The 25084-nt window shown below is 39.0% G+C and overlaps 1 protein-coding gene across 1 annotated transcript; it reads right to left on the minus strand.

Moving 5' to 3' along the window:
* Positions 1–1181: 1181 nt before the first annotated feature.
* On the minus strand, positions 1182–23068 carry LOC104051674 (solute carrier organic anion transporter family member 1C1). Its single transcript, XM_009512778.2, has 15 exons — positions 22578–23068; positions 20211–20356; positions 19500–19641; positions 19259–19391; positions 17698–17825; positions 17331–17477; positions 14067–14165; positions 13026–13262; positions 11693–11857; positions 10126–10321; positions 7571–7736; positions 5870–6051; positions 4358–4422; positions 3086–3203; positions 1182–2301 (listed from the first exon to the last, which is right to left on the minus strand). Exons 1-15 carry the CDS (start codon positions 22612–22614, stop codon positions 2079–2081), a joined length of 2184 nt encoding a protein of 727 aa, XP_009511073.2. The 5' UTR covers positions 22615–23068; the 3' UTR covers positions 1182–2078.
* Between the last annotated feature and the right edge of the window lie 2016 nt (positions 23069–25084).

Below are 25084 nucleotides of genomic sequence, written 5' to 3' on the forward strand. Positions count from 1 at the left end.
CATCTCATTTCTAGTCTGACATCAATTAATGCACCTTTGGTAAAACATTAACTCTTAGGAAAAGCAAGCAATAGATGCCAAAGATGCTCTCATCAAAAAGCCTGCAATATAAAAAACCAATATAAATACCAGTATAAATACCCAAACAACAGAATTAAAAGGGAAATGACGTTAGTGTGAGTCACCTGACTGAGTCTGTATGCCTAGCACAGATCAGGAGTGTTTCTAGAACTGCCAATATATTTATTCAATGTTAAAACGCTGTTTGCAGAATGAGAAAGACACATCATTATTCTCTCTGTGTAAAATGCCTGGGGTTTCTGGAACTTGTATTTTTCTTTAATGATTTCCAGATCTAGATGCAATATTGTTATCATCTGTAGTAGGGAAGTTTTCATTTCTGTTCCCTTATAACACACGCTGCTTTCTCATATCTGTTAGGAGTTTATAATCAGAGCCATGATTGTAAAGGGCAATGTCTAAATGTGCTGGTCATTGTCTTTAAGCCATAAAATGCAAAGAACTCCATCCCCAAGGCTAGGATATGAAGAACTTGCTTTCAGTGAGTACCATATCAACCCTTTTCCCATTCCTGTTCTTGCACTTACACAGGGCAGATGGTAGAAGAAAGATCAGAAGAGCATTTACTGTGGGGAGTCCCTCTCTTTAGCCCTCTGCTCTGCTGCTTTCTCAGATAAAAGGTGGTAGATTTTCTTCATACTAGTGTAGTGTTCTTTCACATGTCCTGAGGAAGTTTAAGATTTGGAAAGAAAGCTTGTTTCCTAGTTTTAGGCTTGTGCACAGGACCACAGGGAGCAAAGACACCCTTTAGAAAAGAAAGCAGAATGGCTGTGATGATACAGACAAAACCTGCAGTGATCTTATTAGGCATGTTTGCTCCCATTGCGAAGGTACATCATGAGGGCTTCCAAAGAAATATCACACTTCAAGTATTTTTAGAGACTTTTTTTCCCAGTAATGACTGTTGGAAACACCCTTTAATAAAAGTTTCTCTCTGAGCCAGGCTGTCTGTGGAAAGCTGTAAATTTGCACGTTTTCAATACTGCATTTCAAGGCTTACTGGAGGTTCCTTAAACAAGGAAGGAAATCTATATAGTTGTGGTATAAATGCAATGGTCATTAGAATAAAAAGGCCCACACATGCAGACACACACAAAAAATTAAAGACACACTATCACTTTATTTCATCAGTTCAGAGTGATTTTACTCATACCCAATACTGAGATGTGCTGCAAAATTAATACAACAATTTCTTTTGTTTGCAATCCATTTTGATTGTTGTGTTCAAGCCAAACCCCAGAGTCGTCGTGTAGTTCTTGTTCAGAGTGCTCACTAATGGCCCTGGGGCTCTCACCTGAGCTTGGGCCATGGGACCCAGTCTAGAACAGAGAGCTCTCTCTGGCCATGAACCACGCAGCAAAGCCATCAGAGCAACTGGGCAAGTGTAACCATTAGCTCTAAATTAGCCATTTAGAGCTGTAGGACTAAATGCAGAGCAAGAGGACTTGAAATAAAATTTGTGAAAAATGGAAGATTATTGTGGATTTCTTCTTTTTAATTTTTCAATCATAATCAAATGTATGACACTTGAAAAATTTTTGCTAGTTTTACTGTTGGTCTAAAAAGGAACTTAATCTCAGAATCACAGAATCACAGAATGGCAGGGGTCGGAAGGGACCTCTGGAGATCATCTTGTCCAACCCCCTGCTTGAGCAGGGACACCTAGAGCAGGGGGCACAGGAATGTGTCCAGGCGGGTTTTGAATGTCTCCAGGGCAGGAGACTCCACACCCTCCCTGGGCAGCCTGTGCCACTGCTCTGGCACCCTCAAGAGCATGGGAGAGTTCCCCAGATTTTGAAAACCTTTTCCCCCTATTGTTTCAGATGAGTAGAGAAAGAGGATAGGTAAAGCAAATTAAAGGTCAATGTTTCAGAGATAGTTTTTTGAAACCCCAAAATGTAAACTAGTTGCTGAAGTCAGTGATTAGACCCCTGTTGTGCTTGCTTAGAAAAACTGAAGTGTAGGCAGAGTTAGGAAAAGGCCTTGTTTCTGTTTTTTTACATACAAGTTTCCTCACTCTCCTCTGAGGTTCTTGCACCAGGAAGAATTTCTTTTTTGTTGGCAGTAGCTGGTTCTTTGCTGGTTGATCTTTCTGTACTTTTAATATTTGTCATCTCTTTGCCATCTGGTTTAAAGCGTTTCATTATTAAAACAGAGAGCACTATGTATAAGAGACAGCATCCTGCCCGTAGTCCTGCAATGAGGCCAAGATAGACATTTCTAGAAAAAAAGGTGCAAAATATGTTTGTATTAATAAAGCTTGCCCCTTCTGAGCAGAAGCAAGTAAGATATCAAATACACTTTGGCAAAACCATTTATTCTCACCCAGGTATTTCTCCACATTTTAAGGAATAACAAACAGAAAGCAAACAATCTAATGGTTTTTAGCCCCAGGCAGGTTCTAATAACATCCTATACTCATAGCAGAAATTCCTCCTGTCTGAAGAGTGCTTCCATTCAGCAGATGGTATTTTAGGGCTGGGACAGGAGGAGCTGCACCAGCCATGGCTTTGCCTTTCCCAGCCTTTCTCCAGCCCCTCACTGGCAGCACTCAGTGCTCCAGGTCACAGCTCTCCACGCACCAACAGTCATTTGGGTCTCCTCACCAAGGGGATTTTGTGACCTGTCTTATACATTAGGAAGCAGAGAAATAAGGGATGAGGAAGAGGGACTTCAGTACTACACTTATTCCACGGTTGTTCCGTCTCCCACAAAGCCAAAGCATCACAGAGTTATTCGGTGCACTAAGGCTTCGATAAAGGAACTAATTTGGGCGATGTAAGAGAGTGTATTGCAATGTCACATGTGAGATTGAATCAATATTATTAATATTATTTGGCTTATTTGATCTATTAAGGCCTAGTCAAAACAAGGAGTTTTGGTGCTTTTAGTACACTAATCTGTCTATTGACAACTGTCATGGGCAAAGTATACCTTGATCCTTGGTGCCCAAAGCTGCCTCAGAAACTGAATTCCCAACCCCTTAATGAAGATTTCAGCTTACCTGAATGCTTTCGTGTCATATACCCGACAAGATCCAGATCCCCCACAGGTTTTTGTCCCCCATTTCAAGCAGGTCTCATCTATCAAGGCACCAAAATAAATAGGGGCTGGGAGTCCTCCTGCAAAGAAAATTCTTATTACATGATCTCAGACATGAAGATCTCAGCATTTAATGTCATGGTAAAGAAATCAGGAAATTGATCTCAAGGCTTCTGAATTATGACAGCATAAAATGGGACTAAATATCCACCTCCAGCTTTGACATTCCAAGATTGGTGAAAATATTTAAGCAAGCACCTAAATGGAGTTGAAAGGATGGAAGATTATAGCATTACTGTATTCAACAAGGGAAATGTTAGTAATTCTACTTTAATGGCATTTTTATTAGAATTATAGCTTCTGTTATTTAAAGAAATAATATAACCAACATTACTTTTTGAGTCCCTGGTGTGGAATTACACACCATTACATATTAATATTTATGTATACTAATGTATTTCTTCAGGTATTACACAACAGTTTGCCATTAAAAATGGTTAGCTGAGTGAAAAGGGCTGAAATTAAGCACTTGCTCAAAACCAACCAGGTAATAAGTGTATTACTTATGTGGTACTAAAGAATTCCTTTTAGACAGTCATAATGCTTTAATATAATCGGTAAGTTGTTTCAGGGATAATGTGCAGTGTTGTGAAGAAAATTATTTCATAAACGCACAAGATTGATTCTCTGAATAGCTAAAATATGGAGATTAGGAGAGAGAATGACTACTTGGGCTTATTTGCATGGGGAAGATCTCAGAAATCAGCAAGAAAGTGAAGATAAGGCAAGGTTCATTAGAGGCAGAGCAGACTACATGTCTAAAGACTGGAATGATTATTTATTGCAGATAAACACAAGGAAAAAAATAACAGGCAGAGTACATGGAACTCTAAGTGAAAAACGGTCAGCAAAAGGCAGCATAGGTGTTAAGGATATCCAGACTGATCAAGCTCAGGTAGTTGTGCCCACCAATAAAAAAAAAAGTACAATGCACTTTCCTTCCTTTGCCTGATTCCTTTGCTGCATAATAAAAGTTCTGAAGAGGTAATCATAATACATAATTACGGTCCAGGAAATATGTAGCAAGCTCCTCCAAAAATTTTGAAATGCATAGTCTGAGAAAAATTTTGAAAAATTTCTTCTGTTCTCATTCAGAGCAAGGACATTGCACTGGCTAGCTTTGATCTGTCTCTTTGACTACCTACTTGAATCCCACAAAGAAATGAAGTTTTACCTAGTACTCTACCACCTAAAGTTTCAATCCCAACAGCAAAGGATTTCAGGTCTGGTGAAACAGATCTAAAAGGAAACAAAAATAGTACATTGTTTTGGGGAACAATAGGATAATGTAGCTATAGCCATCCTGCGACCATCTGCACGTGCCCCATTGCAAGAGTATTGTGGCTTACCTAACACAGCTGACTCAAACCCTAACTGAAAACATTCACCAGAGTTAAAGTTCAGATGTAGAGCCTCCTTCCATTGACTTCAGTGGACAAACTCTCCTTGAAATAAATGGGAGATTCTACAGAAACTGAGCTTGAACCCGAGGAGAACAGATTGTAAAGACTTTTGGGAGAGGATGCATGGGAAAATTAAAGTGAACCAACTAAAAGTAGGCACTTCATGTCCATAAGTTAAGCTCCAAGAAGCTGCCTTGCTTTAGAAGGGTCTGTACTGTGCGGTGGTGAACAGAGGGAAGAAAGGTGTGCGGTCCTTGCTAGCTACATGCAGGTAAAACCTACCTCTGCCTCTAGCATTTCAGAGAGAGACAGCAACATGTGTTACCTGTCTGCAAAAGTACCTCGTTCCTACCAGTGGAGAAACAGCCTGTGTCCATCAGATGAACTGGAAGAACTCTCAAAAAGCGGGGGGGAGTACTGAGCTGGCACAGGGACGGGAGGGAGGCTTGCTATGGCCAGCCTGTTTCCTGAACTGGAGTTTATACATCAGTATATCGTCTTTCCAGCATTAACATGAAAGGCTTCTCATTATACACATCAGTATCCTGAAAACTTTGCTCAGCAAAGTTAGCCTGGTCCATAATCCAGGCATGCGGTAAGAATGGCTGCACTTAGAAATATTGCAGAAGAACCAGCAGCTTAGCAAAGAGTTACCTAGTCATGCGCAATAACTACTGAGGATTGCAATTCACCCGTGAGCACGAGTGGAAAGAAACTTCCATGCAAAAGGCACAGAACATTGTCTTTTCTTCCGAGTATAAAATAGCAGTGCTGCTTTACAATTGAAGGAATAAAAATTAAAACATTATTGCTGCTGACATATTTCTGTTTATACCAGCTTGACAAAAAATATGGGAGTATCAGACTTCCCACAACACAGAAAACATTCTAAGCCAACAAGGCTTAACAAAGGTGAATGTTTTACTCCTGAGTAATTTGAACAGCATAGTCACCTTGGATATGGTGCAGCACTGCATCTTATTTCAAGTTCATTGCTCTGTTAAAAGCATCCCTCTCACTGGAAGTAAAAACTAATGTTCAGGATCAGCATAAGGCCCCCCATTTCATCACCATGTATCTACTCAGCCTTAAATTAGAATAAATTGGTGGGCAGGCACTCTGCTGTGCCTATGAACAGAGCTGGATTTCAGAGTACAGGCAAAGACTCAGGGCCCCAGTTTCATCAGCATGCCATTTCTCACAACAGGAGCGAAATAGTAGATACCATATTCTGTTTCTCTTTCCCCAAAGCTTTACGGTCAAGGTAAGGTAAAGTATTTCACCTAAACATAATCATATATGTAGGAGTGCCTCCTAAGGCTAAAATAAATGCACATGCAGTCTGTAATGCTAAAAAATAGGGAAACGCTTTGGTACAGCTTTCTCTTTGGCATTGTCCCAGAACTGCTGAGGAATTGCCAAGTCCATGCATTTGTCCTTCGACACAGCTACAATCATGAAACACCTGAAAGGAGAAGATGACAAGAATTTTAGTCAGGATTCAGCAGCACAAAACTATTTTAGCAGCTAGATTTTTCACTCCCCATAACAGGCAGGCTGTTGTTTACACTGAAAGTACCTCCCTAATCATCTTTGTGGACTGATGACCAATCCAATTTAATTGGTATGCTCCAGCCACTCTGAGCTGCTCCAGAGACACAAAGCAACTGAGACTTTAGTTTCAGACATGCCATTCCTAGGACAGAAGGTGTTCTGTGTATGCTTAAAGTGGGTCAAAGCTATAAAATTCAGACACGGACTGTTATCCAGCCATTCTGCTCAGGAATCCTGTGAACTAGATGAGTAACAATAAAAATATAGATGTGGCCCCAAAAGTGCAATCATGCATGTCTATTGCCATGTATCTAAAACAGCATTTGGTACTGGTTTGGGAGAGGGCTGTTTCATAGCCTTTGAAGTTAGCAGGAAATGGGTTTGAAAGCCAATTCCCCTGAAGAGAAACAAGGGAATATTGCTGGGATGTATGGATATAAGCCTGAAAATGTTGCCTGACTCTTTCAGTGTTGTTACATAAAGACAATTCTGCCTCTGCCAGAAGACATGACTATTTGCACACACTCCTGCAAATCTACTGTTTTTAATGATCTTACCCAGGTAGGATTGTTTGAAATCCTGGAAATGGCTTTGCTGTTGATACACAGAACAAAATGGCCAGATGTATATTTACAGGACTTCTGGCTGTAAAATTTAGAGTTATGATTTGCTTTCCTGAGCTATGGCAGCTCTGACAGGTCTGTTGCACATGAGTTGACACCATGGAATTGTGCTAGTATAACAAGATGACTAGTAAAGGTCTTCTAAAGCAAACCCCTCCTAGCTGTGTCTGTGTTGTACCTACGTAGTAAGGGATCTACTGAGAAACTTAAAGCTAAATTTATGGTCATCTTGCTGAGAAGAAAATAAATTACAAAAAAATAAAAATAAAAGCATTCAACAAATGTAAGTCAAGAGTCTGACGCTTTCATGTCTTTCCTGCATACCTTCCTTACCTCACCCCAACTGTTTTAAAAACCCTCCCTGCAACCTTGCACTCACTCAGTTTCTACTACAAGGTTAAACTGTACAGAATGGACTTTGTATCTACAGGATTTCTTAATCACACAGCCAAAAATTTAATAAATGGAGAAATCTAGCTATATCTATAATCATAGAATCATAGAATGGTTTGGGTTGGAAGGGACCTTTAAAGGTCACCTAGTCCAACCCCACCCTGCAGTGAGCAGGGACATCTTCAACTAGATCAGGTTGCTCAGAGCACCCTCCAACCTGACCTTGAATGTTCCCAGCGATGGGGCATCCACCAGCTCTCTGGGCAACCTGTGCCAGTGTTTCACCACGCTGATCATAAAAAGTGTCTTCCTTTTATCTAGTCTATATCTACCCTCTTTCAGTTTAGAATCATTACCCCTTGTTCTATCACAACAGGCCCTACTAAATAATCATCTGTCCACCTATATATTTACCATATTCTTTCCCATCCCGGTTGATGATTTACATCCTGCAAAGCAGGCCGTCATGTAAGTGATCCCATTATCCCCACACACAGGGTCCCACTGATCCAACTTGCAGCCGCAGTCAGCATTGCAACTTGCCATGAAGCTGTTTTTGGGGGAGGAAAGATGCTTTAATCTGGAGGTAAAACAAAGAAATAAAATAATTATTTAGTCAAATTACATAGTCAAACAAAATGTGATGGAGTAGGCAGGAAAAAACTTGGAGAAAGTGAAGCAATCAACATGGGTAGGCAACTGCTACCATCCAAAGGACTGTGAGGTTGTCATATGGACTAAGCTAATTTGAGCTAAACCAAATATTTCTTGAGATTTCTTATCAAGAGAAATTATGAAAAATAAAAAGCATCAACATTTTTGGGGGTTATTGCTGAAAAGGCGTGGAACTCACAAACTAGGTATTATTGGCTAGGAGGGAATATTTGGTATTACTTTTTAATCTGAAAGCTCAACCCAAGAAAAAGAAAATCATACTTAGGATCTCTTATCACCTGTAGACTGGTCATGCTTTTCCTTAGCAGTAGATATCATACCATATCTGGGTGCTAGAAGTGGTGATATTAAAATACATAAAGCTACAGCTGCAAGATGTCCTTGACATTTTTTTTCACTGGATCAGAGCCAGTTAGTGGCAATGAAAGTTTCATAAGTCTGAGTGAGAAATGCTGCTTCTGTCTCAGCTCTGGCCATACTCAGCAGCAGCAGCCCTGCAGCTGGGACAGGCTTGAGCCCCATTTCTTATCAGATCTCATTTCTTGTTGTACATTATCATAGACTTTCATAGCTTCCACTTATTTCAACATTTCTGTAAGAAATGTCTAAATCAGGTCCCAAGGAGTTAAAATAAGTGGATGACAACTAGAATTGAGAATGTAAAAAGTGGCCAGCAACTCTGAGGACATGGTAGCAGGGCTCAATTTTCAGGAAGTGCTAGGAGTCCATGATCTACAAATCACCCCTGCTTTGAAGTCACTCACAATATAAAGGAAATAACGTTTAAAGTTTGCCTTTTCTTCCTCCTTACCTCTCAATCCAAGACACACCTCAAGAGGGCTACATTTCTCCTGTCTTCTAGAAGGGAAAATACTAGGGGCTTTAGCCCTCATTAGGCTGTTGCTCATCCTCAAGCTACAAATTGTTGAGCAGTTAAAACAGCATGTGAGTTTCTTACCCAGAACAATCCTAGCACGTGTTAAATTCTCCAGTCTCAGTTCTCCTGAAGAAACTGTAATTGCTCTTTCAGTATTTGTCTTGATGTTTCTGCTTAATTTTAATTCACTCTACAGTATCAGACGTTGCACTGAACCAGAATTATCTCCATTGCACAAACCTCTGACATCTTTTATGTAACTAACCTCAAAGTTGAACTGGGTGTCAGGTTTGCCAAGACCACTTAGGTATTTCCCTGAACATAGGCTCAGTTTCAAAAAACACAGGACTGAGTTTCTGTCTGAATTGAAAATTCAGCACGCCCTGCTGGATTCAGTTTAATCCTTTAAAATCCCTTGAAATTTGTTGGATCAGATTGAGCTAAATTTAAACAGTAGGCAATTGTGGCAGGATGCTAGAGTCAGCAAAATGTTCTCAAGAAAGCATGACCATGGTCCTGCTAAGGGACAGGGAATGTCTGTTTGGGCAGCACACACTCCTGACAGGACCACTTTCTACCTCCCAAATGAGAAAATGTATTCAGGCAGGTGAGTATCTCCAGCTGCCAAGGGAGGCTGGTAACTCCCCGTGCAAGATGATAGCTACTGATCTAGAGGATGGTCACTTCTAGAGGCAAAGCCATTGGAGGACTATGGGGAGGCCACTTTCAACACTTTTTTTACATCCCACTCCCTACATGTTAGGAGGAGACGTGCTTTAAATTAAGGCCATGGAAGAGAACATAAAAATTTAATTTGTCTGTGATAAACTTCATCTTAAGTAGCAATTTGCCAGAATATAGCCATATATTGTCAATACCCAGCAATAAACAATTTAGACAAAAAATTTCCAGTTTAAACAAAATTTGAAAAACAAAATCAGGATATTCTGCCCATCCCCGACATGAGGCATCATTCCAGCCTGACAAGCCTATCTCAAACCCCAGGAGTTTCTTGTGTGTATCATCACCACGGGAGCAGTAAAATGATATAATCACAGTATCTCCACTCTAGCTGAAACCACACTGATTGACACTAGCAGATGACTTAATACAGGTCAATTTCAACAAAAATTTTGTCTTTAAGCAAACATATTTTTTTTAATGTAAAAGGATATAGCAATATGCTACAGTAAATCAACAGAGAAGACACATTTCAGAACTCATTCAAATTCAAATCAAAATATTTTCTAGAGTAGAAGGTTTGTAGCCCAGCTGAGATTACCCAGATTAGATGAGAACTCAGATTAGTTTGTGGGAGTAGAGGAATACAGATGTGTGCGCCGTGTTCTGCAGTTGCAGGAGCAGGAAGCAACTGTGACAAATGACACAACCAACACAAACCCGAGGGGATACAAACCCGGAGTAGGGCACTGTCAAACCAGCCACCTGGAGCACCTCACAACTGCATGTAAAGTACAAGAGGTTTAACAAATATGCTACTATAAAGGTGATGCATGCGAACTTTGCCATTTCAGTTATGTGAAGTTTGAATTTCTTGATCAGCAAGCCTCCTAGAAACATCCCCAAGATTGTGATGGGTAAAAGTATCACACCTGCAAATAAAAAGTAATAAAAATGTTAATTGCTGTCACTTGCATTGACCCTTTTCAGAATAAATATCTGGTTCTAGTCATTCCCAAAATATCAGATACTAACCTATTTTAGGACTGATCCTTTGATGTTCTAAGACTTTTTATTACCTTTAAGTAATTTTGCTTACTTCCTCATGTTCTTTCAAGTCGTGTTATGACTTTAAAAAGCTTAGTTGCTCAATATTCCCTACCCTTTTATTACAGTGGTGTTTGAATGTACAGTGATATAATAAAACCTATACAGGTGCCTGTTAGAAACTGGAGTAAATGACATAGATGTTTTAGCTCATGGGCACTTCATCTAAAATAAAACATTAAACATTTTGAAAGTTACAAAAAAACAAAAGCCCAAAACAGAACATGAAAGGAAGCAGCGTCTGGTTTTGCATTGGATTCCATTTTGCTCTCAGAGTAAATCATGGAATGATTTGCATTTAGATATAATCCGTTCAGGATTTCACAAACTCTAGCCCTAATATTTACATGCTAAATAGAGAGCTTTTACAAGGTTTTGTGCGGGGATTGCCTTTCTCTGTGTGGTTTTGGTTTTTTTGTTTTGTCGGGTTTTTTGATCATGTTGTTTTTGTAAAACTTTCCCTGCATCCAAGAAAAGATAGGAAAAGGAAAGTTCTTCTCTCATTTTTATCTGACTCGCAGCAAAGCAGGGTGCCTTCAGATTAAAGTAACGGAATACCGGTTCTGCAATGACCTCAAAATACCGTGGTTTTCTTGCCAGGTTATGACACCATATTAATCACTGTAAGATTAATATAATTTCAGCATTCTTTTCTTGTAGAACACTACAAAGAACTTATTTTTGATGGAACTGGCAAATAGAAAGAGTTTTGAGCTGAATGAAATTCCTCAAAATTTTACATTTTGGTTTCTTATTGCTAATAAAATTTGTATTTGTAATCAAAACAGAAGAACATTTATACCAAGATGTTATTCTGAAATGAAAAATCACACATTTCATTAGACGTTTTCTAAATTAAATGTTTTTTTCTTTTAGTTGTTATTTAGTTGCAGTTTATGTGTGGTTTCTGTTCATGAAAACAGACACATTCATAACCATAATCTCACTCTGGAAAAAACTTCAGCCAAAAAAAATCCACCCAGTTCTAATAATCCTCTAGCTCACTAAAAGAGGAACACCAGGAATATTAACACTAAAATGAACATCCACTTTCAAAATATGGTAGGATAATTAATAAACCACTACATACTTTTTTTAACCAAAAAAGTTCACAGAAGATCCTACTACAAAGGAAGGCAAAATAACAAAGAAAATCTTCCTTTTTGACACTGGAATTTAAAAGGACAGGTACCTACCAATTAGAAAGATGGCTCTTGCCACTGATACATTAAATTGCTGTTCCATGAACTTTGTCTCATAGGTTATCAACCCAATAAGAGAATTGTACTGCAGAATAGTGAGAAAGATGTACACCAGGAAAACTGGATTTCCAAACAGCTTCTTCAGTGCTGGGAAGAAATCTGCAATGGAGAGGTATATGCTGTACACCCTGCTAAACACAGAGAAGAGTTGTTTTGACATCCTTTAGATAATAAAACTAACTTTGATTTAATTACAGGCTGTATTGCAGGTTATAATTCTTTGCCTATCAAAACATATGCTTGCTCAAGTGAGAGTTTTCCTCATTGACAACACATGACTTACAGGAGCAGCAACGCTGAACGGCACAGAGGAAGCTGAACTGGGAAGCAGAAATCCTAAATTATCTTGTGTGTGACACAGGACTATTCATCAAAGGCATTCAGGATCACAGCACTGATTCTCAATGCCTGTACAGGAGAGTGTCCCTAGAGGAACATTAAGACTCTCTATAATAAACCAAGTGAAAGGTTTAGTGCCTAAAGCAGGAGCCTTCACAAACCATATGAGAGCCCCACATGCAGCTGATATTCAGAGAAAGGGAGCACCTGATCCAGAAAAGGCTGGAACCTTTCCTGAGACCTTTGATTAGTGTATCTAAGTCCATGAAATTAAACTGAAGACAAAACCCTGTATTTAACCTGTAGTCTGGGTGTTGGCACACTTGCCTAAAAGGTGACAGTTCAAAACACATTCACTGTAGCCACTAAGGGGTTCACATGCCTACATACATACGAATAAAATCCTTGGGGGAGTCAAGCAATGGGTAGTGTGGTCTGATATTGCCTATACAAGGTTACTTTAGCGTCACTGAGCTCATATACAGGAGCTATGAATCCAGTGAAATCCCTCCAAGAGCTAACATAGTACCTAGCCCCATGTTTCCCTCCCCTATGTTGGCCTCAGTGAAACAGTAACCTGCCAGCAGTGGATTGCTTATTAATGAGGGATGGGATGTTTTCTCCCCTCTTCCTTCATAATCATAGGATTATAGCTGTAATACATGATATGACAACTACCGCATTGAACCGAGAAGTTCTGGTGCTCAAAGCAACAGCATGAGCTTTTTCAGGCTGTCTGACATAAGGACAGGACTGAAACACACCCTTAGCATGTAATTATAACACTACAAATTAAAGAGAGCATTTTTGTCCATCATTTTCACTGCAGAAATGTGCATATTCTGAGGGTTATGCAAATCCTCAGCTCAGAATGAACCCACGAGAGAGAATTCACATGCAAACAAACATTTGGACAATAATCTTTCACCTTTTACTGCCTCTGAGAACTTTAACTGTGGCTGAGCTGGGAGGTCTGTTTTACAGTGACCTCCTTGAGAAGGCAAATGACTAATCTTCAGGTTTTCATTCTCTCCTTCTTTCGGTAAGGAATAAGGCAGAAACCAGAAAGGCAATGAAGCAATGAAGTTGACTGCGCCACAGATAAGCAATCCAAGCCACCAGGCACCAACCCAACGGGTATCTTTAGGATTTATGCTGATGGCATCTATAAAATATAGAAAGACAGGAAAATAGATATCATGCAGAGTAATTAAATGTATTATAGGCATCCTCATATATATTATTTAAAGACCAGAACCAAGGCGATTTATGTTTCATACAAAGACTTGAAATGCAGCTTGTATCAAATCAGTCCCATGCAGTCAAAAATAGACGCCTCCATTTAGACCCACAGTGGCATTTCCTTGCCACAATCTTCCAACACTTCCTGTGGGAATGAGTGACAGCAAGAGGGCCCTTCACCATCCAAAAAGAACTTCACTTTCTTAGTTTCCCACTGTCCCCTCTTTCTACCAACCCCAAACTTAAAAGTTTTTCTTTGAAGTTCCTCAAATTTTCCCTGGGATTAGAGACTTGAAAGTGATTTGAACAATGAGATGGGTTTTCATATGAATCTTTGCTGCACGGTTTTTACAAGAACATAATTTTTGCCAGGTGTTGAAAGTGTCCATGAGCAAAGGCCTTTCACTGTTCTCTCAACGTGGGCATGGCCTTTCATTTGCTCATTTGTTCTCAGCTGCACAGCAAGAGTGTAACAAGTGTGTGCACAAGCATGAAAAGAGGTATAACATTTTTCTGCAGTGGGGGTAGAGGTCTTGCATCAAGGGATATTCCAGTCACACTACAATGCTGAAGATCTTAAAATGTAAATAACAGCAGCTTTTGACTAGGGAAAACTCTCTAGAGAGCCCCTGTTTTTGGAGTAGTAAGCTGGGAAGGTGCTTCTTGGCATGCAGGTGCCTATATACAGTCATCTCCTCAGTTACTGCACCACCGCATGGTTTCTTACCGATATCCACAATGCCAATGTCAACCCAGAGGCTAGCACAGAAAGATCCAAGCAGGAAACCCAGGGTCGGCCCAAACATGCCTGAGGATCTCACCAGGCCTGTAAAAGAAGGGAGGGAGCACAGGAGAGTGAGCAAAATGCTACGCAGACAAACATGCCTTCTTCTCTGAGGACAAGGAAAGGAGAAAGGAAGGAGGAGACAGAAGAGGGCACAGGCTGTTACAGGATGTCTGATGGGAAGCTTCTGAGCAGCAAGAAAATAAGATGTAAGGTGCCAATGTGCTAGCTGTGATGTGGAAGCAGGCTTCTTTACTCGCACGGGGCTTTGCTGAAGCGAGCACAGTCTCATGTGGACCCCCCACGCATTTCATTGGCAAGGTTGGTGAATTGGAAGGCACAGGAAGAAGGACAATAACATTGCCATGATTTCACCCCTCCTCCTCCCTTCTCTCCTCAGACTTTTGTAATTGCATTGTTCAGCTTATGGTGGTTAACTAATGAACATACAACTCTAGGCCCTTGGAGGTATCATAAGTCTACCTGCAACTCTACAGCTTGCATGATGTTCTGTGATTGTAGAAGTCAGGACTTTTCCCTGTACTATGTGGTCAGGCCCCCAGCTTAATTTTAAGCAGCAGTGGTTGATCTGATAATGGGCATATAAGAAGGCACGCCTTTGCAGTTTGGCATCACATTAGGATGATAGGGACAATAAAAGTGTGTGGAAACAGAATTACGTGGAGGACCCTGAGAATATTTTTCTGTAGGCAACAAGGAGATGTAAGTGTCCCTGTGTGTGATCATAGTTCATTAGACAGAATCTTTGTTGGTTCATTCAGCTCCAGAACAAGCAAATCAGCTAACTGTTGTGTTAATATGTACTTATGCAGCCATAAAAAATAAAATAAAAAAAATAAAAACCAACCAAACAAGAAATCCAGTCATAAAGTAATGACCTCTAAAAGTAGCTTTCAATTTTGCTACTGGCCTCACTGGGGCTTCTATTTCTTGCTCTGTCTCTGCTTACAAAGGAGATAACATGGGATCAGAAGAAGGTAGGCTGCCCCTAGGAGCAAATTAATAAGCTGTGAAGGCTAGCAGAAACCTAGGAAGCTAGGACTGCATTTTGCTGACTCGGTATGTAAATACAGCACAATTTGACTTTGGTGACCACTGCTGGCAATCAACATAAAATAAAAATATCTGCAAAATAAATCAAGCATAGTGACATTCACTTGTCACTTGTGTTGATCTGTTGAAGTTTAGTTCTGAGGGGGTAACAGTTAAAAAAAAAACATTCATTGATTCGGATTTCTGAGTTCTATCATGGAACTGACACCAGGGAGCTGATTGAAGTTGCAGAAGGCTTAATTCTATTAGAAAAAAGGGAATTCTTGACCAAGTGCCTGTCAGTTCTTGCCTACATTGGGCACAATGCTCTGTAAATCCTTCTGTGTTGCTCTACTGCAGAGCTTTTTCTCCTGTTGGTTTTGCAAACTCTCTTCTGAATGTAGTGATTGCTGAGCTTATGATCAAGGACTTCCATAATAAATTCTTACAGCATAATTTAACCAGACTGTTTTTCATCTTTGCTTCATTGTTCCAATTGCATTTTGTTTTGATTTAGTTCTCTCATTTTACTTCATTGGAAGAACTGGCCTTTTAGACTAAATACTGATGCTTCCAAATGACTGACTTCTGCGGTCAGGATTTTGACACTAGAAGCCAGGAATTAACTCTTTATGTTATTTATCAGTGATCTCCAAAGATCAAATACTCAGTGTCCATTCTCTAAAATAAACAGATAAAAACCAGCACAGTCATACCAATGACTTTGTATATTGTTTACAGTATATTTCTTTAAGACACCATAAGGTATCAGATAACTTAAAAAGCATATGTGCAATAATTTTGCATATGAAGAGCTTTTAAATTAAATGTCACACTTGCGTACCCTTTAAATTCAAGAGTAACTTCACTGATATGCTTGTATTGTGATAAAACAGAACAAAATAAATCCACTGTTTTATTTTCTTAGTATATTTTTTCTTTGTAATATTTATTCTTTGTAATTAGCAAACAGACTAAACCACAAACAGTACATCATGCAGACTTATTCAGTTAATCAGATGCTGCATATTGACATACCTACGCCAAGCCCTTGCATTGATAAGTACTTTAGCATGTATCAGGTATTAAAATTTACAACATACATTGGCCTCAGATATGTTTTTGTTGAAGCCATGGGTTCAATAGATACAAGATTACGTGCTAGTGCTCAACTCAGTGATGAAATTTCATTCATTCAAAGCCTCTGCTTTGGTGAGAAATCCATAGAAGTGAAGTACTCATTAAATATCTTCAATTGTCACATTTTTAATTTCACGTTTTGCATGACCTAAACAAATTTTCATTTTTGTTGAATCCATATTATTCTGTGTCTACTTCATATTTTTAATGTCGGTTCCCCAGCAATCCCCAACTTGTTGCAATCTCTCCCAGATCAGATTCTGACAAGAAAAAAAATCAGCTGAACTTTTAAAAATACCCTTAATCAGAAGCTCAGAGGTGGTGACAAATATTATAGATAACTGCTGAGTGGAACTTCTGTTTTTGTCAGCTCCCTCCACAATACTGCCATTTTCTTCAACCTGCAGATTTCCTCATCCCACAAATGAAGACATTTGCAGTGTCCTTACCCTATAGCATTACATACTGAACTCTTCCTGAAATCACATCTTACTATCTTTATGACCAGTTCACCTTCACTAAGTTTACTTCAGGCAGCAGTTTTGGCCTCCCTCAGCCACACAAACACTCCATGCTATTAAATCAGTTTGGCAATAAATTAATTAGCTTTGAGTGTAAGTCTTTCTGTCTTGGACAATAGGCTATCTTCCATTAAAATAACAACCAAATACCAACTAGAAGGGATTCATTACAACACCCTGGAAAGGGTTTGGCTTTTCCTATGGTAACTAGTGACTTGAAAATGCTTTAATCAGGAAGTATGCTGGTGTAGAATCCAAAAAGTTAACTGGCACATCTAGCAGAAGCCACTTGGGGAAAGCAAAAGGAGCATCTGGGAAATATCCTTCAAAAATAAATATGAGATCTCTTTTGCATTGCTTTTTTTGCCTCTGTACGACTCAGAATTATTCAGAATAGAGCAGATAGATTTTTTTCTTTGGTGAGTATTTGCTTGGCTACAGAAATGTTAAAGAAAAGACTGTTTAACATAAAAATCACTCATTTGCATATTACCTATGTAAAATGCTGAGTTTTCTTCTTTAGAAAAATCATCAATATATGAAACCCCCAGCGGCATAACTGGTGCCTCCCCAATTCCACGTAAAAGGTTCCCCATCAACACAAAGAGCCACAGGTAGGAATTTGTTGTTTTCTCACATCCTGAAAGCCATAAACATATACATTTCTGTGAACATAATTCTGACAATACTTCATTGCAACAGAAAAATAACATAAAATATGGGGGTTTTACAATCACTATAGGGTGGGTTTATATATATATCATGTTTCTAACAGGGATCTTATTACTTTCCAGTAAAAGAGGGTGTATAAAATGGGGACAAGCAGAAGAAGGGAACCCAGCATCAGAGCTTTTGCTTACCAAAATTTTTCATTGTGCTGGGTGTTTCTGTAACATCTGTGACTGGATGGCCCTCTGATGCTGGGGAGCAAGCTGATACACTCATAGAGGAGTTGTCCACAGTAACAGTTAGCCTTTCATAATTATAACTGGAAAACAACTACGTAAAATACAACTGACACATGAAAGACACTGCTTTGCAGGAGGTGTGTATGAGCCTTGTATTCATACACATCCATTCCTGTTACATGCAGGCAAAGCAGAGGGGCAACCAATTTCCAGTGCTTTTGCTTGAAAAAAGATAGGTATTTTCATAACACTTTCAAAATGCCCTGACCATTCTAACCCCAATATTTTCTTAAGCTAAAGAGCAAAGAAGCTGCTTCCAGGGCTTAAGAGAACATTCTTTAGACTGAAGGACAGAGCCAGAGTCCATCTACATACAACAGAGCTGCCACCGGTTTCTTACCTATGTGACAGATGCATAACAACATAGAGATTTCTGTGCTAGTTTAAAATAGCTATCTAAGGATCTAGCAGTAACCTATCCATGTCTATAGAGATTAACACAGGCTGCAAAACACATGCACCAGTTTGTCTGTATTTAGGCAGCCCACTACTACAGCATACCTGCTAAGTAAATTGAAGCCAGCTTGAGTACATTTATGCTACCTTGGGATAAATGGAGAGCAGACCTTCCCTCGGACTGTGCAATCAAGTAGCAACCTTTAATATTGTGATAGTTGACAGCGAGGCCCCTGTAGCCACTGGGTTTTGTTCAGTGTTTTGGAGAACGGGTAATCTTCAGAACTTGGCTGTGAGTTTGGCTTAAATCAGAGATTTCCACAGCTCTGCTTCTGGCCTGTGCTGTCCCCTGCAATGCAGGTTGCCAAGCAGAGTAGTGACTGTGGCCATTCTATACCATGGTCCCCAGATATAATTCTTTCCACAGCTTCCTTATCAAAGGTATTGGTCTTGGAACTTAAGAAGATGCACAAATAAATTTTAATTTTTGAATGACAGAGGGATTTATTTTCAACTACTATTCAGTAAAGCCGCTGAAGGATTGGAGAGGTATGAGCTGCTTCTGTCAACTCTGTAAGCTCTAAAGCTTAGATGTGAAGGCGTATTTAGATAGTTAACTCTCCCCAAATTCACTGTAGATAGATAAAATTCTTCATAATTTTAAAGAGTTTTACATTGATATAGCCACCATGGAGGAAGAAACCTCTTCCATCAAGACCTCATTACAGTTCATTTAAGTATTTAAAAAAGAACAGCTAAAAGAAAAAAAATACATATCTATATACATCCATCCCAGCTGAAAAATTCAACCCCCTTTATCCCTAATTATGTATAAGTTCTGTAGAAACTTGAGGTTTCTCTCTTACTTACCTGTAGAAAGAGGTAAGCTTTCGGAGAGGAAATCAGAAAGTCAATAATAAAAAATCCATCTATTAAAACCTTCCTGTTATCTGGAAGAAACTACTATTGTCAAGCTTTTAACTCAGGTGTGTGATTAAAAAACACTTTATATGGTCAAGTTCAATTATTGCACAATGTAAAAACTCTCCATATTTACCGTCCCATTAGGAACTGAGGCATCACTGACAAAAATGCTCCTAAGGACATGATGACACATCCAACAGCAATTACTTTTGGTCGATGAACTCTTGGTCCAAGGTAGCTCACCAACACCATTACCATTAAGTTACCTGCATCAACAGAAGAGAGAACCAGTAAGATTACAAAAAGAGGTTTTTTAGGGGAAAAAAATGTATTAAGAAGTAGTATTTATCCACTTTCAAAGGAAGCACACTTACCAATCTCAAAGCTGCCATCAATAATGCCAACAATTGATGACGAGATTTCAAATCTCCTTTCAATTTGACTGGACATGCTTTTCATGTAGCTCCCAGAAAATCCTTTGGCAAAAAAGGAAAAAGCTAGAGCTCCAAGAAATATCTGAAGAGAGAAAATAATTGAGTTAACAAAGAAACAATTTTTTGCTTTCTAATTATCTGTGAAGAGATTCTTCCTATTATTTTCATTAAAACAGAAGATTTTACTTTCTCTTTCAGATGGCCTCCCAAGCCTCTTCTACTGCAAAGAAAAAGAAAGTTGACATCGACTGTGTGCACCTTCTACCTTTCTACCACATTCTGTTTTAGCTGTTTCCTTCCTTAGGGAAAACCTGCAGTATAAAGTTGTTCATTACTGGTACTATTATTATGGCATGTCTTATTAGTCTTACTTCTCCTGTTCTAAAAAACATGGATAAAAAGTTATAGCTGCAACTACCACTACAACTATAGCACACCTCTGAATGATTCATTAGTAAAATATGACCTCTCTTTTTAACTGCTGAACACATTTATTGAATTCTATGTGCTTGGAATCACAATGTAGAGTGTTATTTCCAACACATGTAGTGTCAAACAGTGTTATACAGAACTAACTGAATCTTGATCGAATTTCAAATTGCCATTTTCAGTATTCCAGAGAAAATATGTGGTGAGGGCTCCTTTCCATACCTTTAGCTTTGAACAGTTATGGCACACGTTCTTGGCAGGAACTGCACTGCCATTGTTGTCCTGGAAGAGAGACTTTTCTTTAAGCTGGCCAGCAGTGATTGGCCTATCCATGGTTTTCCTCCTCCAGATCTGATATGTAGGTCTTTCTGTTTGGAAAATATCACTATGATTAACTATTAATTGCACAAGAATAAAGGTTCCAATGTTTTTCAGGCATACTAGATGGTGAGACACTACCTGAGATATCTATACATTGACACCTTTCCTCAGGAAGGATATTAAAAAGCATTCAAAGTAATGAGTTAAGGATTGGTGCATCTGCTTTGTGAAATCTGCATTCTAAAAGACTTCAGGACCTTCTTGCATAGATGGAAAATTTAGAGGCAACTTGCTGACAGTTTTTAGAAAACTTCATAGAGAAGAAAAGTTCCTAGGCATCTAGAGGCTAGGAGAGTATGTAAGCGAAACATCTTCACCATGCTTGACCTAATTCTTATATTCTCTTTTAGATATCCACTTTTGATCATTGTCCAGGCTAAATGGACCTTTGGTACGATCCAGTAGGCTCTTGATATTATGTTATATTTATTAGGATTTTCTCTAACTGCATGACCTATGAATTTGCAGAAATACTGAACACTACCCTGTACCATTCTGTCAACATTCCTATGAGTAACGTTACTTATCAGATAAATGTTTGTAGAATCAGACCACAAATGATGACTGAGGAGAAAATAGGGTAAGAGATATGGTAGGTAAAGATTTATTAGGGAAAAAGAGGGCACTGATTAAAAGAAACTAATAATGACTATCCTGAAGTCCAAAAGTGTCCTCAAGTTCCTGCAAGATAGATGATAAATGTAGCTATTTTAATGAGATTGCCAAAGTTTTCTGTTTAAAAAATGGCTCTGATGTAAGGAGTCATCTTAGCTACATTGCTTGGTGTAGATTAAGCTGATCAGGGGCAACCAGCTAATACAGAGAATTCTGGAATGACAACAAGACAAAAAGAGCTATTGCCAAGTTCCTCTGTTGGAAAACTGGTGCGGTAGCACCAAAACTAATTAGGTAGCTTGGATATACATTGTCACACGTATTAGAGGAATATAGAGGAAGATAGGTCAAGAAATTGGCCTGTAAAATTTCCTCCCAAGGCAATAGGATCTTAGATATCCCATTCTGTTTAATTTCTCTTGGAACTTCTCAAAGTTCCCCACTTGCAGGGCCGAGAGGCCATTTAAATTTCATAGGGCATTTTCAACACCGCGGGCAGTAGGGCTGTGGCAGGCCCCTGGGCCAACCCGCAAAGGTTGCTCTGTTCCTCTGGAGAGCTCAATTCTCTCAAGCAAGATGCTCAGGAGCAACCTGAACTCCCTCAGAAATGTACACCCATGCCCAGAAAGGACAACACTCTCTAAGCAGCCCAACAGTCCCCTGAAAATTATTCCTAATGATTGCAAATAGGCATTGACAACTAATAAAGAGATATAAAGCCTCATAAGCACTCTAACGAATTTTGTAGTTTTTAGTTCGAAATCCTACTCCAGTAGGATCCACCAAAAGTGACTATGAAAAGTAAACACAGGTGTATTTCAGAGTGATCCACATATGAAATTTCTAAAGGGACTTAACCTTCCTTAGGCCATCTTCAGCAGCTCACAAATCAAAAAAACATTGAAAAAAAGAAGTTATACACAATTAAAGTATGACGAATTCAGGTTTACCCCGATCTTTACAGGATGGAAGCTGAAAGACATTTCTCTGAAGTAAATACATTCTTTATTGACTTGTATTTTGCTGATGATTAACTTTGTGAAACATCTGACTCTGTTAAATAAACAGTATTTAAATCAATGACATAGTTTTCCTTTCACAATATTTAATGTTATGCTGCCAGCCTAATAATCTACCTTAAACTTACAGAAAATGTTAAACTGTATAAATCCTTCTCTTATGCCTAATGAAACATTTTCCATAACCACTCTATAAAAATGTGAACTTTGGAAAACCAGTGAATCATGGACACAACTGGTATTTAAAACTAAACGAAGCAAGAAAAATAGTGCCAGGTTTAATTCATGACATTTTTTAAAAATGAATGGTAATGAATAGTTTTTGTACAGACAAACAAAACGTCCCACTGTCCACACAATTATCCTTTAAAAAAAATTATCTAATTTGCAGAATTGTACCTTTGCACTTTACATAATCTCTTTCAAGTTTAGTGACACGGAGATGTACAAAAAGCCTAGCCTGTCCTGCACTAGCACGTAACAATTAAACAAACAAACAAACAAACAAACAAAAGGAAAGAAGTAGGAAGGCAGGGTGGGGAGAGACAGTGGGAGGCATCGAGAGAGCACTTACTTGGTCTCACTGCCGTGTCAGGCTGTTTCTTTCCCATGCCCTAGGGCTTTCAGGCTTGAAGCCAGTGCAACGTCACAGCAAAAGCGCTGCCTACTCCAAGAAGTGGAACACTCCACAGCATTTTTTTAAACCTTGGATTTCCTTCTTACAGTGATTGCAAAACTTTTCCACAATCACCGATACAAAAGGTTTGCAAAACAAGGCAGGTTTCTTGTGTTGTCATTACTTTGGCAGCCTACCTGCCAGCATGCTAGTGGTGCCAGCCTCTCCTGGGAGGAGCAGCTTGTTTTCTTTACTTTTTTTTCCTTTTTTTTTCCCTAAACTCTAAACACTAAAGCTGCTTTAAGCACCTCTCCAAAGGGGACTTCCTACTATCCATCCAACAGCCATGGTGTGGCTCAGCTCACATACAAGAGCCCTGGGACAGCAGGCTCAGTTTTTCCAGTATCTTACCTGCAGCCTCAGTAACTTGCACTTCTTGGTGCCTTTGATGAGGGTCAGCAGAGATACTAAGGGATGACTTAGCCCCTCAAAGGGCATGAATTACATATTGACATCTGCCAGTTTTTGGTATGGGCCCTCTGTTTCACAACCCTGATGCAGAGATGCAAGAGACCTAAAGAGAAGCAGATGCCCTCAGGAAATCACAGCCTCCCATTAGACCCCCTGCCTGTTTTAAATCATGATTATTTAACACAGCCACAAGCAGTTCCTGCAGGTGTCAACAGGAGACGTGGGATGACACAGCTGTCCCTCCAAGCTGACTACAGACTGGCCAAACAAAGAGAGAGAGTGTATTACCCATGGCTAGCCAAGCTCTCGCAACTTAACCAGCTCTCGTGTCTAACATGGCACATACAGACTGCAAACCCATGTAATCCGTGTCTTATCTAGAGCACTTTCCAGTGCAAGGAAAGATTCTGACCCAGAAGTCACTCAGGCGTTATCAACAGAGTCTCAAGAAATGGCTTTTGGTCATCTGGTTACATGTAACAGCATGGTGCTCATTTTTGCAGAAATTTGAATTTAAAAATCAGATTTGCATCTAATTAAAGGACCATTCTAGTGATTTCTAAATATAGAAAAACGAGTTTCATGACTCCAATAACTTCAGGAACCCTGGAAGAAAAAAGTGTTGCCTCACCATCCCCTTTCTTTCCAGCAAAAGGCAAACTCCTGAAATACAAACTTTGACAGAGTTTGTATGAAAAGCCTTGATTAGCTTTTTCTGTACAAAAATACATTAAGAGACTTGCTAAAGACTCAATGAAATACATGGTAATGTATTGTTTCATTGTGAAAGCTAAAAGAATAAACTTGCCAGGTCCATAAATGTGCAAGTTCTCACTTTCCCCTGAAGCTTGGTAGTTAACTGCAGACAATCATTTTATCTGCCATAGTCACACTAGCTATTGGATTTTGCTTGATAGAATTTTACAAGCTTTACTTTAATGATTATATATTTATTGATTTATTATGGGTCTTTACTTCAAGTTTCAATTTTTCTATTTTTGCCAGTGGGACTCTATGCTGTCACCAAATACTTAGTGAGCAAATCAAAACACAGCTCATTTCTACCATTTAGTAAGAATAAATGCAAGACAGAAAAATGTTATTTTCTATAATATTTTCAATTGCAATGTTTCTGCATTCATTATTAAATGCTAACTTCTTGTTTAATTAATTTAGTTTTAACACAAGGGAAGAAAGTACATACTGAAACTTTCCTTCTCTTAAAAGAATTCAGAATACAGGAAATGCAATTAAACCTATTCTTAAGATAAACTGATCCATTCTCATACTTTTATTTAGGTGAGAAGAGTTACCTTTGCCTAGTTCTTAATGCCTTAATGTTAATTTTTTTTTATTTTTAAAATGCTTAAATTCACTCACCAGAATATCACTAGAATAAATGAGAATTTGCTTCATCTGCTAATTTTAAATTCACTTATATTACAACCTGCATTTGGACTGGTTTTAACTATGATGGTATTGCAAAGTTTGAGGAAAAACATATATGAACATTAGCAATGGGTCCCCTACTGCAACCAGGTGGAAGAACACTAGTCTGTTGAAAAGGTAACTGCAAGTCTATCAGGAGTGGAGCCACAGTTCTCAAAATGAGACACCCATAAAAATCCCATCAGCACTTTGATAAATACATTTTAAAGTTGAATACAAAGAACTTCATCTATAGAGGGCAAGACACTTCTTGTGATTGTCACACACAGATGGTAGGATCCACTTACAAGGCAGCACTGCATGGATTCAGTGCAGACACTTCCAGATGAGACACTCAATGACTTTCTTTTTATAGTCAGAGGAGGAAAAAGAAGCATTTTCAAAGGTATGAGTTGTCTAGTCTATTTTAGATACTTACTTTAGGTATGATATGAAATGAACTCCAGATATGGCTGTGAAAGAAGGCTAGACAGCAAGATCAGCTTTTGACAACAGAAATTCAGGAGAGATGAATCCCACTATAAAAGACTTCAGCGCTCCCATAA

Source organism: Phalacrocorax carbo, chromosome 1, assembly GCF_963921805.1.
Source record: "Phalacrocorax carbo chromosome 1, bPhaCar2.1, whole genome shotgun sequence".
Lineage (NCBI taxonomy): Eukaryota > Metazoa > Chordata > Aves > Suliformes > Phalacrocoracidae > Phalacrocorax > Phalacrocorax carbo.